General features: G+C 36.0%; 2 protein-coding genes across 5 annotated transcripts; one reads left to right on the forward strand and one right to left on the reverse strand.

Moving 5' to 3' along the window:
• The first annotated feature begins 5,100 nt into the window (after positions 1-5,100).
• Positions 5,101-12,651, forward strand: LOC310718072 (solute carrier family 13 member 2-like). 2 transcript variants are annotated; one of them, XM_083526604.1, is made up of 12 exons: positions 5,101-5,259; positions 6,526-6,654; positions 6,733-6,869; positions 6,956-7,164; positions 7,553-7,733; positions 9,281-9,403; positions 9,743-9,952; positions 10,199-10,302; positions 10,831-10,949; positions 11,100-11,261; positions 11,360-11,497; positions 11,589-12,651. In XM_083526604.1, the coding sequence occupies exons 1-12, from the start codon at positions 5,158-5,160 to the stop codon at positions 11,721-11,723; spliced, it is 1,749 nt and encodes a 582-aa protein (XP_083382730.1). In that variant the 5' UTR covers positions 5,101-5,157; the 3' UTR covers positions 11,724-12,651. The 2 variants fall into 2 exon arrangements, with proteins under 2 accessions (XP_083382730.1, XP_083382729.1); XM_083526603.1 differs by having other exon boundaries at positions 10,199-10,311; positions 11,589-12,093.
• Positions 12,652-12,687: 36 nt separating this feature from the next.
• LOC310718073 (flavin reductase (NADPH)-like) lies at positions 12,688-16,087 on the reverse strand. 3 transcript variants are annotated; one of them, XM_083526605.1, is made up of 5 exons: positions 15,994-16,087; positions 15,343-15,504; positions 14,423-14,624; positions 13,997-14,161; positions 12,688-13,268 (listed from the first exon to the last, which is right to left on the reverse strand). In XM_083526605.1, exons 2-5 carry the CDS (start codon positions 15,475-15,477, stop codon positions 13,111-13,113), a joined length of 660 nt encoding a protein of 219 aa, XP_083382731.1. In that variant the 5' UTR covers positions 15,478-15,504; positions 15,994-16,087; the 3' UTR covers positions 12,688-13,110. The 3 variants fall into 3 exon arrangements, with proteins under 3 accessions (XP_083382731.1, XP_083382733.1, XP_083382732.1); XM_083526607.1 differs by having other exon boundaries at positions 15,343-15,501; positions 15,994-16,080; XM_083526606.1 differs by having other exon boundaries at positions 15,343-15,529; positions 15,994-16,074.
• Between the last annotated feature and the right edge of the window lie 186 nt (positions 16,088-16,273).

Here is a 16,273-nt window from a genome sequence, read left to right on the forward strand (position 1 = left end):
ATACAGTATATGTTTAGTTTTGCCTTAAACCATCAGATATGAAATCTGTACCTCTGCTTGTCACTGCCAGTTTGAAACAAAGAGACATATTTTCTACCTTTAGTATGAAGTTTTTTTCTGGAAACCACTGTGCTTTTACTTGATTTAAGACCTTAAGAGTAATTAAAGTACACTCTAGACACTAAGATTGAGCCAACTGTAAGATAATGTGAAATAATGTATCTGAAGTAAAAGAGAGAGAAAATGGGATGTATTATTGCCATTTTATAGCATTTGACTATTTGAAGAGTTTGAAGTAATACTCTGTTTCAAAAGAGGAGTTGGCCTCATAAATTCTCTTTCTCAACAACCTGATTATAACTCTCCTGATTAGCAAACATGGAGACCATTTGCCCTCTGATCACAATCTGCACAACTCCTTCACACTGGAAAGGCCATGGAAGTCAGAAATCTGACTGTATGAAGAGATTGAATTGCACAATTTCTCTTGTTTGAGCTGCACTACATTAAATACTTTATATAATGTTTTACTATCCTGTTTTATATCTAGAGATGGTCTTGATCATCTTATACTGTTTTGGTAAAAAAAAAATCGATATATTAGTTAAATTTGCATATATTCAAGATCCACAGTGCACGGATTTGTTGTATATAGTACTGAGTGTGATATATATATATATATATATATATATATATATATATATATATATATATATATATATATATATATATATATATATATATATATAATATATAATATATAATATATAAATATATATATAATGTGTGATACTTAAACAGTAATTACATATACATACACACACACACACACACACATATATATATATATATATATATATATGTGTGTGTGTGTGTGTGTGTGTGTGTGTGTGTGTGTGTGTGTGTGTGTGTGTGTGTGTGTGTGTGTGTGTGTGTGTGTGTGTGTGTGTGTGTGTATGTATGTATGGTATACCAAAAGACAGCTTACACCGAGTAATTTCTGTTATGATGTTCTATGTTTTATCACACATTAAGTAACTTTATGATCCACATGTGGGTTCAAAGTGTTTATGAACTAATGTGCGCTTGTGTTAATGCCATACTTGTGCAACTTCAGCACTGATCTTTAAAGAAAAAACCTTGCATTGCTGATACAACAATACTATTTGTTGTATAATGTATGTACTATGTATAGCACATAGTTCTGCTGAATGCACAGAGCAACTTGTCTGATCCATTTATTTTTTCCCGGCAGTTGAATAAACATCAAAAGGAATAATTACTCCTCACAGTATTGGAGTGTGTGGTTTGGAATACTTGTTATTCAGATTAGTTACATACAGTAAGAAACATAAAATTTTTAAAATCAAGGTTATATTTTAAAAAGCGCTATGAGGACTGTTCTCAAAATCTGTAAATAATCTGGATTTATCTGTAAATAAATCTTTATGATGCTTTATTTTATTAGCATTTTATCACATCTGAGGAAGTTGGTCATGATTCTTAATACAGTTACATGCCAAAGAGTAAAACCCTGAAAGAATATAATGATGCAAGTAAATAATAATAATAAGCCTAATAGTATTCACTTAAAGGTTTTTGTTTAATATCTTATGAGACGAATTTTGTGTAAGAAATAAACAATCTAAAAAATAATGTGTAAGTTAACGAGATAAAAAATATTTATTTTGAAGCTTGTCTTGCCTGTATATTGTCCCATAAATTTTTTAACACAGTCAGCTGCATGGACTCTGACACCAGTTGCAGTCTTATAGTATCATACTTTACACTCCTTTTGTAAATAAATTCGGCCTAGCCCAAAATGGCAAATTATAAATCTTTTAACGGTCTTAACAACAAATCATTGGTATGAATGAAAACAAATGCACTTCTGAGAGCTCCTGTGCCATTGCTCTCTAATTTACATTTATTACAGTAAAGAAGAAAACTTTGAAGAAAATATAAAATATAATATAATTTAAATACAATCTTATTATGCACATAGGAAAAGCAATCATTTCTTATGTGAAAAATTAACACGTCTGTTGTTACAACACTTTTTAAAATGATCAGTTGCTTAAAGCTCATGAATACTGAATGGAACAAAACCGACTCTTTTTGGTAAAATTGGTATAAATAAATAAATAAATAAATAAATAAATAAATAAATAAATAAATAAATAAATAAAACCATTTAAATAAATGAGAAAAAAAGGCTTATCAATCGTATCTGTTCAAGCTTATCCTACTTTTATCTTTTTTTTTTCATTCCTGCTAATCATGGTTTAGTTTTTAAGACTATTAATGACTAATACTTTGTTATTATAATTACCAAAGTAAATCAATTTTACAAGACTTATAGATACAGGATGTACAATCTATATATTGCCAGTGCTAGATTATTCATTAAATTGTTTAAAAAGACAATTTCTAATTTGTAAGAAAGCTGCAGCATGACCTTGTTATCCTTTAGCTGATTTATGTCTATTATATCTGTTAGGTGAGGAAGACATGCAAATAGTTGGTTTGAAAGAGGCAGATTTGGAGGACAGAGTAGTATAGTGACGGATGATCTGCTGTAGGCAGTATTTTAAGATATAGCAAAGTGAATGTAAAATGATTAAGTGGCTTACTGCTTCTCTCTAGTGGCCATTATTTAAATTACAGATGGTAGTGGCTGTAAACATGCTGTTGACCTTCTTCTTCTTCTTCTTCTTCTTCTTCTTCTTCTTCTTTTGGATGCTCCCGTTAGTGGTTAGTGGTCACCACAGCGGATCGTCCGTCTCGATACCCCCCTATCCTGTACATCTGCCTCTTTTAAACCAACTACCTGCGTGTCTTCCCTCACCACATCCATAAAATTCCTCATTGGATTTCCTCTTTTTCTCCTTCCTGGCGGCTCTATCAGCATTCTTCTACCGATATACCCCTTGTTCCTCCTCTGTACATGTTCAAACCATCTCAATCGGGCCTTTCTACTTTGTCCCCAAAACTTCCTACATGCATTGTCCATCTAATAAAATCATTTCTAATCCTGTCCATTCTAGTCACTCCCAACAAAAACCTCAACATCTTCAGCTTTGCTACCTCCTGCGCCACCTCCTGTCTTTTAGTCAATGCCACTGTCTCTAAACCATACAACACAGCAGGTCTCTCCACAGTCCTATAAACTTTCCCTGTCACTCTTGCAGATACTCTTCTATCACAAATCACTCCTGCCACTCTTCTCCACCCACTCCACCCTGCCTGCATTATTTTCTTCACTTCTCTAACACACTCTCCATTACTTTGCACTTTTGATCCCAGGTACCTAAACTCATCCACCTTCACATTATCTTCTCCCTGTAACCGCACCACTTCACTGCTCCTCCCTCTCATTCACACACATGTACTCTGTCTTACTCCTCTTTCATTCCCCTTCTCTCCAGCATGTACCTTCACCTCTACAGGCTCTTCTCAACCTGCTCCCTACTCTCACCACAAATCACAATAACATCCACAAACATCATAGTCCATGGAGACTCCTGTCTGTCCTGGTTTGTAAACCTGTCCATCACCACTCCAAACAGGAAAGGGCTCAGAATCAATCCTTGATGCAGTCCAACCTGCACCTTGAACCAGTCTGCTGTTCCTACTGCACACTTTACTGCTGTCACACTGTCCTCAGATATGTCCTGTACCACCCTCACATACTTCTCTGACACACTTAACCTTTTCATACAGTACCACAAACCTCTAGATCCACAAACACACAATGCAACTCCTTCTGACCTTCTCTATACTTCTTCATTAACATTCTTAAAGCAAACAATGTGTCTGTGGTGCTCTTCCTCGGCATAAAAACATACTGTTGCTTACAGATGGTCACCTCTTCTCTCAGCTTGGCTTCCACTACTCTTTCCCATAACTTCATGGTGTGACTGATCAACTTTATTCCCCTGTAGTTACTGCAGGTCTGCACATCTCCCTTATTCTTAAAGATTGGTACCAGCACACTCCTTCTCCATTCCTCAGGCATCCTCTCACCTTCCAAAATCTTGTTGAACTATCTAGTTAAAAACTCCACTGCCATCTCTCCTAAACATCTCCATGCTTCATGGTATGTCATCTGGTCCAACCGACTTTCCACTCTTCATCCTTTAAATCACAGATTTCACTTCCTCCTTACTAATCCTATCCACTTCCTGCTTCAACATCTCCACACCATCCAACCTTCTCTCTCTCTCATTTTCCTCGTTTATCAGCTGCTCAAAATACTTCCTCCATCTTCTCAACACACTCTCCTCACTAGTCAACACATTTCCATCTCCATCCTTTATTGCTCTAACTTGCAGCACATCCTTCCCAGCTCGGTCCCTCTGCCTAACAATACAAAACACCAAGAAGCCAAACAAGGAGCTAAGGTATACGACCAGGTTACGAATGTACATTTTAATATAAAAACATTTATTTTACCCTAAGCATAGAAATTTATTTTACTCCATAAATAAATTCTTATATTTTCTCAATTGTGAAGTGACATAAAATGTTTTTGTTTTTGTTAATACATCTGAACGTTATAACTGAAATGTGGGCTATGGAGAGCAGATAACTTTACATCTTTTAAAGTCTTTAAGACTGGCTTTGCTTCTTTACACCATTTAGCAACACATATAATTCTACCAATTAAGCAATGGTGGGAAAACAAAAATATTTTTTCTCAGATGATTCTCAAATCTTAAATCTGCAAAGGTTAAACAGTGATAACTGTTGTTTTGTGAAAATGGGTGTTTGTGTGATCCTTTGTGTTTCGCTATTGATCTTGAGTAAATTTGTCTTGTTAGCTTGTACAACTCTACAGGTTCAAACTAATACAAGAAATATGTGAAAGTTCTTCAGTAACTTGCATCTTCTGAATGTATATTATGTTATATTATAGTTGGTTACATAGAACAGAATATTAAGCACATCATTCAAGTTTCAAGTCAACTATTACTGAATCTCTGGACCAAACAATGAAGTTAATATTTAATGACTTCTGCATGTGTTATATACTTTATCTGATGTAATAGTCTATCTATAATTATGTCATAAAATGTGTCATTATACCATTAATGTTTTGCGCTAAGGTGTTCTTTTCTTGTCTTGTCTTGTCAAGTGCATTGATACATTAGGATCATGGCGAACAGCATGAAATTGCTGTGGGTTTACAGAAATTATTTAATCACCATTGCAATACCTCTTCTGCTCATGCCGCTACCTCTTATTGTCAACACTTTGGTAAGAATGTGTGAGTGTGTGTGTGTGTATGTGTGTGTTAGACTGTGGCAGTACAAAATACCTAATTAATCTGTGTGCTGTGGTTTGTATAGACATACCCAATTTGAAGTGAATATATTGCAGAACTTGGTCTGAATTCTTGTTCATGAATGTGTTAATGAATTAATGTGTTGTCTAATGTATACTCTGTGTTCCTATGTGTTGTATTAAAATTAAATAATTAATTAATTAATGAATTGAAGCATCCTCAAGTGATGCCAGTATCTCACATGACATTCTGGCTGAACTTAATTGATTATTTTATAGCATTTCATTATTTTCATAGAAATATTTTTTGTAAACTGTTAAAAAGAGGTTTTCTCAGTATGAATACAAGAATATTTACTGCACGCATTTAAGTTTCTAAAGTGTAAAAAATTCAAGAAATTCAACATTCAATATGTTATACAATGATAACTGTTTAGTGATCATATGTTGACTGATCATTTTGAAACGTCATGTCTCCTTGCTAATTCCACTGCTTTGCAAAATGATACAGAACACTTATCAGCCCATGTGGTAAGATTGTTTTAATATTGTCAGGAGGCTTTGTTTGAACTGTCACTTCTGCTCTCCTTCTTATCAATGGAGTGTTGGTTGAACCTTTCACATAGTCTGTTGTTGTTTAATAGAGCCTTTTTTTTTCTACAGAGAACAATAATCAATACTACATCCACTATACTCCAAAAAAGTTTGAATTCATTAATTTAATAATTTAATTTTTGTATTTGACCAATTGATATAAATAATCCCAAGAAAACGTGTTATTTTGGTAAGTCACTAATATACAGTAAGTCTAATGTGCTTGATATAAGCAGGTTGTAGATTAGTTACACAACTTTGTGTGCTATTTAACCAGCATACATATAAAATACCATTATTAATGTCTTATACCAATAGCCAAGTATTTGGTCAATCTCCTATTAAGTCAAATAATTAACTGTACATCATGTATTATAAATCATTATATTAAAATCATTGCTTAACATTGCTAAAATCCTACTTTTACCACTTTAGGTTGGCTACACATACAAACAAATACAAAAAAAGGGAAATAGTTGATAGGCTGCTTCATAACAGTCTACAGATCCTTCATATGGTATCTGCAATGTACTATCCTAATAGTGTGTAACTTTGTTTTGTGTTTTAATCTACCCTTTATTCATACAGTGTATATATTGTATTTATAAATTATTACTTATATTGTAATATGTGATCGTATTGCAGGAGGCTAAATGTGGCTTTGTGCTTATCCTGATGGCTCTGTACTGGTGTACAGAGTGTCTTCCACTGGCAATAACTGCACTCCTGCCTGTTATCTTCTTTCCTATGTTGGGCATCATGACGTCTGAACAGGTGGAAACCCATTACCTAGCAAGTCTGGATTTTATACATTTGGTAATTTTCTAACTATCTTTGTCTCTTATTCTGCAGGTTTGTTCTCAATACTTCAGTGACAGCACCATGCTGGGAGCCGGTGGGTTGATGGTGGCCATAGCTATAGAAAAATGGAATCTCCATAAACGCCTCGCCTTGGCCATGCTTCTTGTGGTGGGCTTGAAGCCAGCACTGTAAGGGCATTTTTTGTGTGTTCACCTTTCTTTGTTAAATAAAAAAAACTCTTTGACTGTGACTCCTTTTTCCTTCTATCTTCAAGGTTATTGTTGGGGTTCATGAGCATTACAGCCTTTCTTTCTATGTGGATCACTAACATGGCATCTACGGCTATTATGCTACCCATCGTACATGCTGTGCTGGACTCCCTGAGCAAGACTGAGGCAGAGGAGGAAGATAGGGAGCTACAGCAAAACAGGGCCATAACAACTTCACAAGTCAATGAGAGCAAAGATGGAATTGACAACTTCCGTATGTAGACATGGGTCGAATGTTTTGATCTGCCTTGACTGCTATTAAACACAGACATTTATAAAGCTCTTAGATTTACACCGTTATTTTCTTACAGATTAATATTTAATATGCTTATATAATTTGATAAAGACTGCTCAGCAGGAGTATAGCCAGCATACGTTCTTATCCCTTCCAAGTTTTAATCTTTACATTTTTGAGGTACTTTTTTCTTGATTGATCCACTTCTTCCTTCCCCTATTTAGCTTAGCTGTTTGTTATTTCTTACTAGCTGTCACAGAGTGTATTTTTTATATAAAATATATAGAGATAAATATTCTCTTTTCTCACAACTGACAGATCATTTAACAGATAATTCCATAATCAGAAACCTCTCTTCTTCCTGTAGAGGAGCAGCTGAGTCCTAAAGAGCTGTTAAATGCTGAGCAGAGGAGGCTAAAGCATGAGCAGAAGTATTTAAATCTCAAAAAAGGAATGAGTATGAGTGTGTGTTATGCAGCTAGTATTGGAGGCACGGCCACCCTCAACGGCTCCATACCCAACCTCATACTCAAAGGCCAGCTTGACAAGTACAGTAACGGATACATTACCACATCCTGGATATGTTCTTTTAAACCATCTTAACTATAGCTGCATCAATGCCATTTTTAAGACTCGAAATGAGTTCATGTTTTTTTATAATTATCAATATTAATACTGATTGGTTTTACTGATACCAAATTGAATCAGCTACATAGTGTAACACAATCAGGTGGGTTCCTCCATGTCTTCAATCACCACATCCATAAACCTCCTCCTTGGTCTTCCTTTTTTCCTCCTTCCTGGCTTCTCCATCTTCAGCATTTTTTTTTATCAATATACCCCATGTCCCTCCTCTGCACATGTCTCAATCGCACCTCCCTCACTTTGTCTCAAAACATTTCTAATCCTGTCCATTCTCGTCACTCCCAATGATTATCTTAGCATCAGCAACTTCAACATCTGCAGCTGCACCACTCTCATTCACACACATGTACTCAGTTTTGCTCCTACTGAGTTTTATTCCCCCTCTCTTCAGCACGTATCTCCACCTCTACAGGTTCTTCTTAACCTGCTCCCTACTCTCACCACAAATAACAATATAATCCGGACACATCATAGTTCATGAAGACTCCTGTCTGACCTCTTTTGTAAACCTGTCCATCACCACTGCAAACAGGAAAGGGCTCAGAGACGATCTTTGATGCAGTCCAACCTGCACCTTGAACCTGCTGTCTGCTGTTCCTACTGCACACTTTACTGCTGTCACACTGTCCTCAGATATGTCCTGCACTACCCTCACATACTTCTTTTACACACCTGACTTCATCATACAATACCTCTGTTGTACGCTTTCTCTAGATCCACAAACACACAATACAACTCCTTCTGACCTTCTCTATACTTCTCCATCAACATTCTCAAAGCAAATATTAAGTATTTACCACTGCCATTTCCATCCTTTTCACAAATCTACCACCATCTTCCCTACCACATTCCTCTCCTGAAGGCCATTCCCACCCATCACCTCCTCATCACCTCTGTTTCCTTCACCAACATGCCTATTAAAGCCATATTCTTCCTTTTCTAGGTACACTCTCTGTCACTTAATTGAACTTACTCCAGAATTTTCCTTCTCCTCCATCTCACAACCCACTTGTGGAGATTAAGCAATGACGACATTTATCATCATCACCTTAGCTTCACATTCATAACCATAATCAGAACTCTCTTCACCTCCACTACACTCTTACTGTACTTTCAGTATCAACCCTACACCCTACTTTTTCCATTCACACCATGATAGAACAGTTTGAGCCTAAGTAAAGTTGATACCTTGGCAAAAAGTATGCATGTGTGTTTCAGTGACTATAGAACTTGTGCTCTCAAGTGCTTATCAGTCCATAAATTTCTTTATTTGTTCATGAATTCCTTTTTTGAGAGCACAATTCCTCTTTATGTTCATTCTTGTTTGTTCACTGTTGATGTTGATCATAATTGATATTTATATTGATGTATCCCTAATTCTTACATATTATATTTGAAAGTATGTAGCTGCAGAATCATCTCATGGAACACTATTTGTATATCAATACAGAAAATTTACAGAAAATGGAGGTGTGATTAACTATGCGTCGTGGTTTGGGTTTTCCTTCCCCAACATGGTTCTGATGCTGATTCTCTGTTGGCTATTGCTGCATGGCATGTATTTGGGCTTTAAGTAAGTTACAAAGTAATATATTACATGTATAATTTCATCTGTTGGGCTATACCATTGTTGGCATCCATTATAATAGGGACAAAATGAAACTAAATTGTTATGGGATGATAATATTAAAATTAAAAGCCTTATTCACTGTTATTGCTATCACCTGTGCAAATTACTAAAACATTATTTATAATTTTTTTGGAACTGATGCTGCTATTATCACATGCTTACTTTGTTCTCTGTCATAGGATATTAAAGATAAAATTTATATTTTAATGTTAGCGTTTACAGTTTAATTTCATATTCTGTATCTGAGATTTTTGGTTTTGCTTTTGTTGTGTCAATCTTCAGTGTGAAAGACACATTTGGTTGTGGAATAACCAGAAGCAGTCAGCAAAAGGTGTATGAGACGATGACGCAGGAGTTCAGAAAGCTTGGCAGCATGAGCTTTGCAGAGTATAGTGTGCTTCTGCTTTTCATAACACTAGTTCTGCTGTGGTTCACAAGGGATCCTGGCTTCATACCTGGCTGGTCCTCACTACTTTCCAATCAGGAAAAACCGTAAGTGCTTTTCCATTTTATGGATACCTGTTTTACCATCTTTTTATAATGCTAACCTTCGATGTTTGTAGATCATGAATCACTACCAAGCGCTCTAAAAAATATAATAAATCTAACTACTGTTCCCAGGTCCATGAAGTAAGCTTAACAGTCAAACTTTTAAATATTGTTCTAGGCCATGCTTTTTACATCTGCATGTTTTACTGCTGGTTGTAACCAGGCTTTTTTCTTTTTTTTTTCTTTCAGTTTTGTGACAGATAGTACAGTCTCCATTTTAATAACCTTTATGTTCTTCATAATACCCTTCAAGATTCCAAGATGTTGGCATGCTGGTTCTTTTGACATAAATGGTATGGTTGGTATGTGATCATCTTATCTGATCATTCTGGATTGCAGAGTTTGTGTGTACATACTTCTTTTTGTGTTATGTTTTACTATTCAAAATTAACTTATCTTCACTAATCCATTAGTCCTAGTCTGGACTGTAGTGAGTTCAAAAGCTGGTAATGCTGGCCAGTAAGAACATGCTCTACAATTATTTTCATTATTGTCAATTTACATTTTAATTGATGGAGAGAGCATACGTAGACCTGCAAAAACATGCAAAACTTGTAAACTACAAGCAAAACAAATTCGATTGCATACTCCAGAGCTGTGAAGTATTAACACTACTGCATGGTGCTGCATACCTGTGGCTCCATTTTAATAACTATATTCAAACTTTTCATCCTTATGATTCGGCATCAGGCAAAAGGTTGGCAATTGAAATAGCCCAACTCAGATAGTACTCCAAAATCATAGCAGCATCAGTCTGACATAATATCTGTCATCTGTTGTGTGTTTATTTTCATTAAAATGTTGAAATTTTTTACTGATAGGCAAAAGTGACGAAAAGACTCCTGCCACCCTGCTAAACTCTGATGCAGTGCAAAAGTTGCTGCCCTGGAACATTCTGCTGCTATTAGGGGGAGCTTTTGCACTTGCTAAAGGCAGTGAGGTACACATTTGCTTTTGAAATGACCTGACTTCAAATGTATACCTGTTACACACAGCTGAATCGTCATCATATCCTTCTGCTAAACATAAGGATTGTTGTAGCCAATACTTGATAAAGATTCACTTTAATAGACCAGGCTTGTTTGTCTAGGTATCCAACTTGTCTTTTTGGATTGGACAAAATCTCCTGCCTCTGGGGAACATCCCCCCAGTGGCCCTCTCCTTCGTGCTTTGCTTTGTGGTAACCATGCTCACTGAAGTCTGCAACAATGCTGTAATCAGCACTGTTTTCCAGCCTATCCTGGCCTCCATGGTGAGACTAAACAAAATCACAGGTTTTCACAAAATGCAGAATGATTTATTTATAAGTTTGCGCATAATTGCCATTTTTTTTTCCTGTTGTATTACCAGGCAATTGCTCTTAAGATACATCCACTGTCTATCATGCTACCAACCACCATCAGCTCCTCATTTGCATTTATGCTCCCAGTGGCCACAGCCCCCAACGCTATTACATTCAACTACGCCAAACTCAAGATAATGGACATGGTGAGGCTTCAACGCTTTTCTTTTGTTGGGGTGTTTTATGTTTAAACATGTTTGTGTGTAACAGGAATATTTGGCTGTAATTTTACTGCAGGTTAAACCGGGACTTGTTCTGAACCTGCTTGGGATAGTCTGCATTAACTGTGCTGTCCAAACTTGGGGTTCTGCAATGTTCAACTTGAAAGAGTTCCCTGCATGGGCAAATATCACTACCAACCAGACTCTATAAGTGAACACTTTTTGTTACTTCTACCAGCCTATCCATGAGTATAAAAGCAGCTACACAGAACAACCCAAAAAGCATACATTCTGTGAACTACAACAAAGATGGATTCCAAAGCTGACGAAGGCACAATTTGCATAAGCTGTCGCCAATTTTGTGGGGAGAATGATGTAGGTCACTTCTTCTTTCGGCTTCTCCCATTAGGGGTCACCACAGTGGATCATCCGTCTCCATACCCCCCTGTCCTCTGCCTCTTTCAAACAAACTACCTGCATGTTCACTTAAGGGGCATTAATCTGTTCACATACTATAGTACATAACACATCATCATTTTGCCACTGGTCTGTACAATCTACACATAAGAATGCCTATGGAGACCACTGGACACTTTTCTTCTGCTTAACTTATGACACTGGTGCTCAAAATGATCACTGTTTGTGCAATCTTACATGATATTCTGCATCCAAAAGTTACATTTAGGTGCACTAATGCAACAGTCATATGCATTAGTGCCATCTTTAATGCCAATTTACTAAAGTAGATAATTTGCCAATTCCTGCACTAAATTGTACAAGTGGTAGAACAATGCTAGAAAGGCTGAGCCTGCAGGTTGATACTACTTGTCATTATTTGTACATGTAAGTGTATCTGAATTATTAACTTTAAAAGAAAAAAAAAGTAAACTTGATACTCACTGCAAAATAGAGATGTCAAGCAAGAAGGGTATCAATATTTATGAAAGAATACATAGCTGTCTGAAAAAATGGACTAGAAATACAAGACCGTCCATGACAGAAGTAAACGAACATTAACCATTTTTTGCTGCAAAACACACACACGTTGCATTATTTACTGGTCCTGTTTGTCATCTTTCAGTGTTGGTTATGACCTAATGTCAGAATCATTCAGAATAAATTATATATAAGTTTTACAAGTGTATTGTGTTCTTCTAGGCAAATGACCACAGTGATTAAACTAAATATTTATTTTTAAAAAGTCAGCAGACAACAAATTTAGCTTCTATATATACAGTACATACGTTCAAACGTACTGTAAAAATTAGTATTGCCTCATTAGTATAATGAACTCATATGCCATTTCTATATTGGCTCATAAGAGATTATTTTATGGTTATTTTATGATTATCTGGCCTAAAGAGATTATCAACATTCATTTTTACATTAAAAACAAGCAGAAACTTAATTCAAGAAATTCACATGGTGTCAGATGCATATACAGAGTCTTTGGCTAATATGATACAGTATGTATACAATTATATATGAGATAAGTGTTTTATTGACCGCATTTAAAAATAAAAAGTGAATAGAATAAACAGGAAACATTTAAAGTGTGCTTTGAACTCCCCTGCATTAGCATAGATCAAGGTTTTAATTCACTTGGTGATGATAGCAACTGCTTTCTTAATCCAGGTGTTGCTGCTGAGCAAAGACAACATGAAGCGAGCCACATCTGATCTTGACACAGTCTGGCCTACAGGATAGCCAGTCTCATCAGGCACATAGTAACCTTCATGTGTTAGGAATTCCTTATCTGTTGGCAGATAAAGAAGCATGAACAACACACTATAGGCTTAAAGAATGCAAACGTCCAAATTAGCTGCTTATTAACATCTTTCTCTATTGAGCATCTTTGAAGATTAGATTTTCAAAGAAAATTGACTATAATTAATCCATATATACTAAAGAGCTTTGGACTCTAATTACTGTCCTATTCTTCTATGTCTTAACTGAATGTTTTCTACAAAAAGCAGCTTTCCTTTTAAGCAAACAGGCATATCAAAAAAGATGTGTTTTAAAAAAAAAAGATGTGATTTAATTGAATGAAAACATGCTTTCATTCAATTAAAAAACTGCTGAATCTGGATGTTGGGAGAAGATAAAAATGTTTATGTCTATTTAGTTTGCTATAAAGAAATTGTCATACATACACAGCAAGAGTGTGTAAATCATTTTAAAATCTTATGAATCATGAAATACATGCTCTCTCGGAGTCACAGGCTGTATGCAAGTATACTGCTTATGTCAAATTAACTGCCATCTTGCTTACAAAGCTCATGATTGTTTGGTGTCATAAAAGACAGAGATAAAGAGGAGTATTTTCCCTTTCACTCAGAGATCATGACACACAAGAATTGATTCCAAAACTGTCAGAATTGCTCTTATACAAAAGTTTTTTTGACAAAACATTGTATCTCTCAGTAAACCTTTAACGGTGATATAGACCAGGATTCAATGGAAGCATCGTTTTCACTAACCCACCTGTAACTGGAGTATTCTGTAGCCCTGGTGGCCTAACCACAGTCCAGTTGATGTCCTCAGTCTTCTCCAAAAGCTTCTCCATCTCATACATGTTGCTTAGAACACTCCGGATTATTGGCAGCAACACATAGCGGACAAAAAAAGAAGATCTAGTCCCTGAATTAGCTGCAAAAAGCAGAGAAATAATTTCAATGTATTAAAAAATATAACTTTTTTGAGACTTTTGCAATGAATTATGACAGCAATTGTATTCTTTTATAATTGTATAGTGTTAAGTTGCAGAAACTCAAATCTGCTCCTTTTAAATGAAATAGCAGGTAAGACACAAATCTATATATATAAGTCAGTAAATTAAAAAGTATTAAATGAACAAACCTTCACGACACCTTTATAATTAAAACCCATGCTTGAATTTAGAGCACTTACGATCTGTGTACCATGATGTCATGGTAATGATTCGGTTCACTTTGACTTCTCGCATTGCACTGAGGGTTGCTGTCATAGACTGAGTATAGCCGGTAACTCCATAGAAAATAGATGGTGGGAACCCAAGACATGACATCACCGCATCCTGTCCTGTGAATATTGGCTTCAAATTGTTTTCTGAGAAAATATTCCCCTCCACCACCTATTGTGAGATAAAAAATATTTTTCAAGGGAGTGGTGGCTCCAGCGGTTAAGGCGCTGGGTTACCGATCGGAAGGTCGGGGGTTCGAGCCCCGGTATCGCCAAGCTGCCACTTTCGGGCCCTTGAGCAAGGCCCTTAGAAGTGTCTGGGGAATCTGCTTAGACTGCTGCCCCCGCGACCCGAATTATGGATAAGCGGGAGAAGATGGATGAATCTATTTCTAAAATATTTTTCAATGTTAATGGCTTGATAGACAGAAAGAGTTCTCTGAAACTATTTTGTGTTTTTAGAGCAGTGCTAATGATACGCATTATCATCACAAAGCAAATACATCTTTCTGAAGTCAGCTAAGTTATACGATATACTTCCATAACGACCATGTTTTATAACTTTGAGAGCATCTAGCTATAGTAACGAATAAATATACAGCATTCTTTATATTTCACTGACTTGTGTATCATGGTAAATGGAAACAATGCTTTACAGTGTATCAGTAAATGTTTTAATAAATATCTGCAAAAAGAATCATACATTGATTTAAAAGAACAGTGGTATTGATGAAGATTGAAAAGGATTTTTAGGTATAATATTTCGAAATGCTCGTTTATTCCATGGTTCTGTTTAAAATGTTCTGTCTTGGAAGCCACATACACAATTTTTCTGGCTTGGATCAGCAGCAGAGAAGTAAAAGCAGGTGTTTAGGATGTTATGTATTTACCTTAAGGTTCTCATGGCTAATTGTCAGTTTGGAAGGATTCCTCACTATGGCTGTGATAATGTGCCCCTGCTGTAGAGCCTGATTTACCAGCTCCTGCCCGGTCTGTCCTGTAGCTCCAAGCACTGCAATCTTCATCTTCAGATCACCGGTACTGATTTACTCCTGCCAAACAGAAAGTAAACATGGACTTTAAAAACAAACAACAGTATTTCAGTACCTAGAACCTTGGTGAACATACGAATGCAGCATTTTGTATTTTAGAAATTGATATATGTATATACACACATAATGTGTTTGTGTATAGATAGATGTTATTGCAAAAACCTAAAACCAGAACAATTTTTCTTTTACCTACATCACTTAACCTGCTGAATAGCAGCTCACAAAAACAACAAGATCACTGTGTAGACCATTTTTTATCTGTATATTATGGAATAAATGTAGAAAGTGGTGTCTGTTAGTGTTTGTTTACAGGAAACAGTCTTTCAATTAGTGCCTGTCAACGCTGACAACCCCCGTTTCCACGGATTGCAAGCAAAGAAAAGTGACACTACAACTGAAAACATCTGTATTAGGTTTCGGGCACAGTGCGCATGCGCTATTCTATTGCATATACTATGCGAAGAAATTGTATTTATATGCTTTACTTACCCTCACTTGATATATTATTTTCCCTCAGATGTGTTTCGCCCATACAGCTGATTTCCGCCTACTTGCATAATCTCAGTTTTATTCCCATTTATTCACTAGGAGGCGCTATTTTTCAACGTTTATGTTGTGTTGCCAGTTCCTCTTTTTTCCAATAGTATTTAGCCTTTTTCAAGACCAATCAATGTATTGCCCATAAACACAAATATACATGCATACAGTTGCACATGTTCTGTACGTATCGTATTCACACTACAATAAACACATGCAAGCATACACTCAT

The sequence above is a fragment of the Silurus aristotelis genome (genome assembly GCF_946808225.1).
Source record: "Silurus aristotelis genome assembly, chromosome: 23".
Classification (NCBI taxonomy): domain Eukaryota; kingdom Metazoa; phylum Chordata; class Actinopteri; order Siluriformes; family Siluridae; genus Silurus; species Silurus aristotelis.

Bases quoted from the DNA above. Each gene is read 5' to 3' on its own strand.
- LOC310718072 (XM_083526603.1), top strand. From the start codon at position 5,158: ATGGCGAACAGCATGAAATTGCTGTGGGTTTACAGAAATTATTTAATC. The intron at 5,260-6,525 runs GTAAGAATGTGT...ATCGTATTGCAG, and splicing joins CTCTTATTGTCAACACTTTG to GAGGCTAAATGTGGCTTTGT. The intron at 6,870-6,955 runs GTAAGGGCATTT...TCTATCTTCAAG, and splicing joins GTGGGCTTGAAGCCAGCACT to GTTATTGTTGGGGTTCATGA.
- LOC310718073 (XM_083526605.1), bottom strand. From the start codon at position 15,477: ATGAAGATTGCAGTGCTTGGAGCTACAGGACAGACCGGGCAGGAGCTG. The intron at 14,625-15,342 runs GTAAATACATAA...ATCTCACAATAG, and splicing joins TTAGCCATGAGAACCTTAAG to GTGGTGGAGGGGAATATTTT. The intron at 13,269-13,996 runs GTGGGTTAGTGA...ATCTGCCAACAG, and splicing joins ACAGAATACTCCAGTTACAG to ATAAGGAATTCCTAACACAT.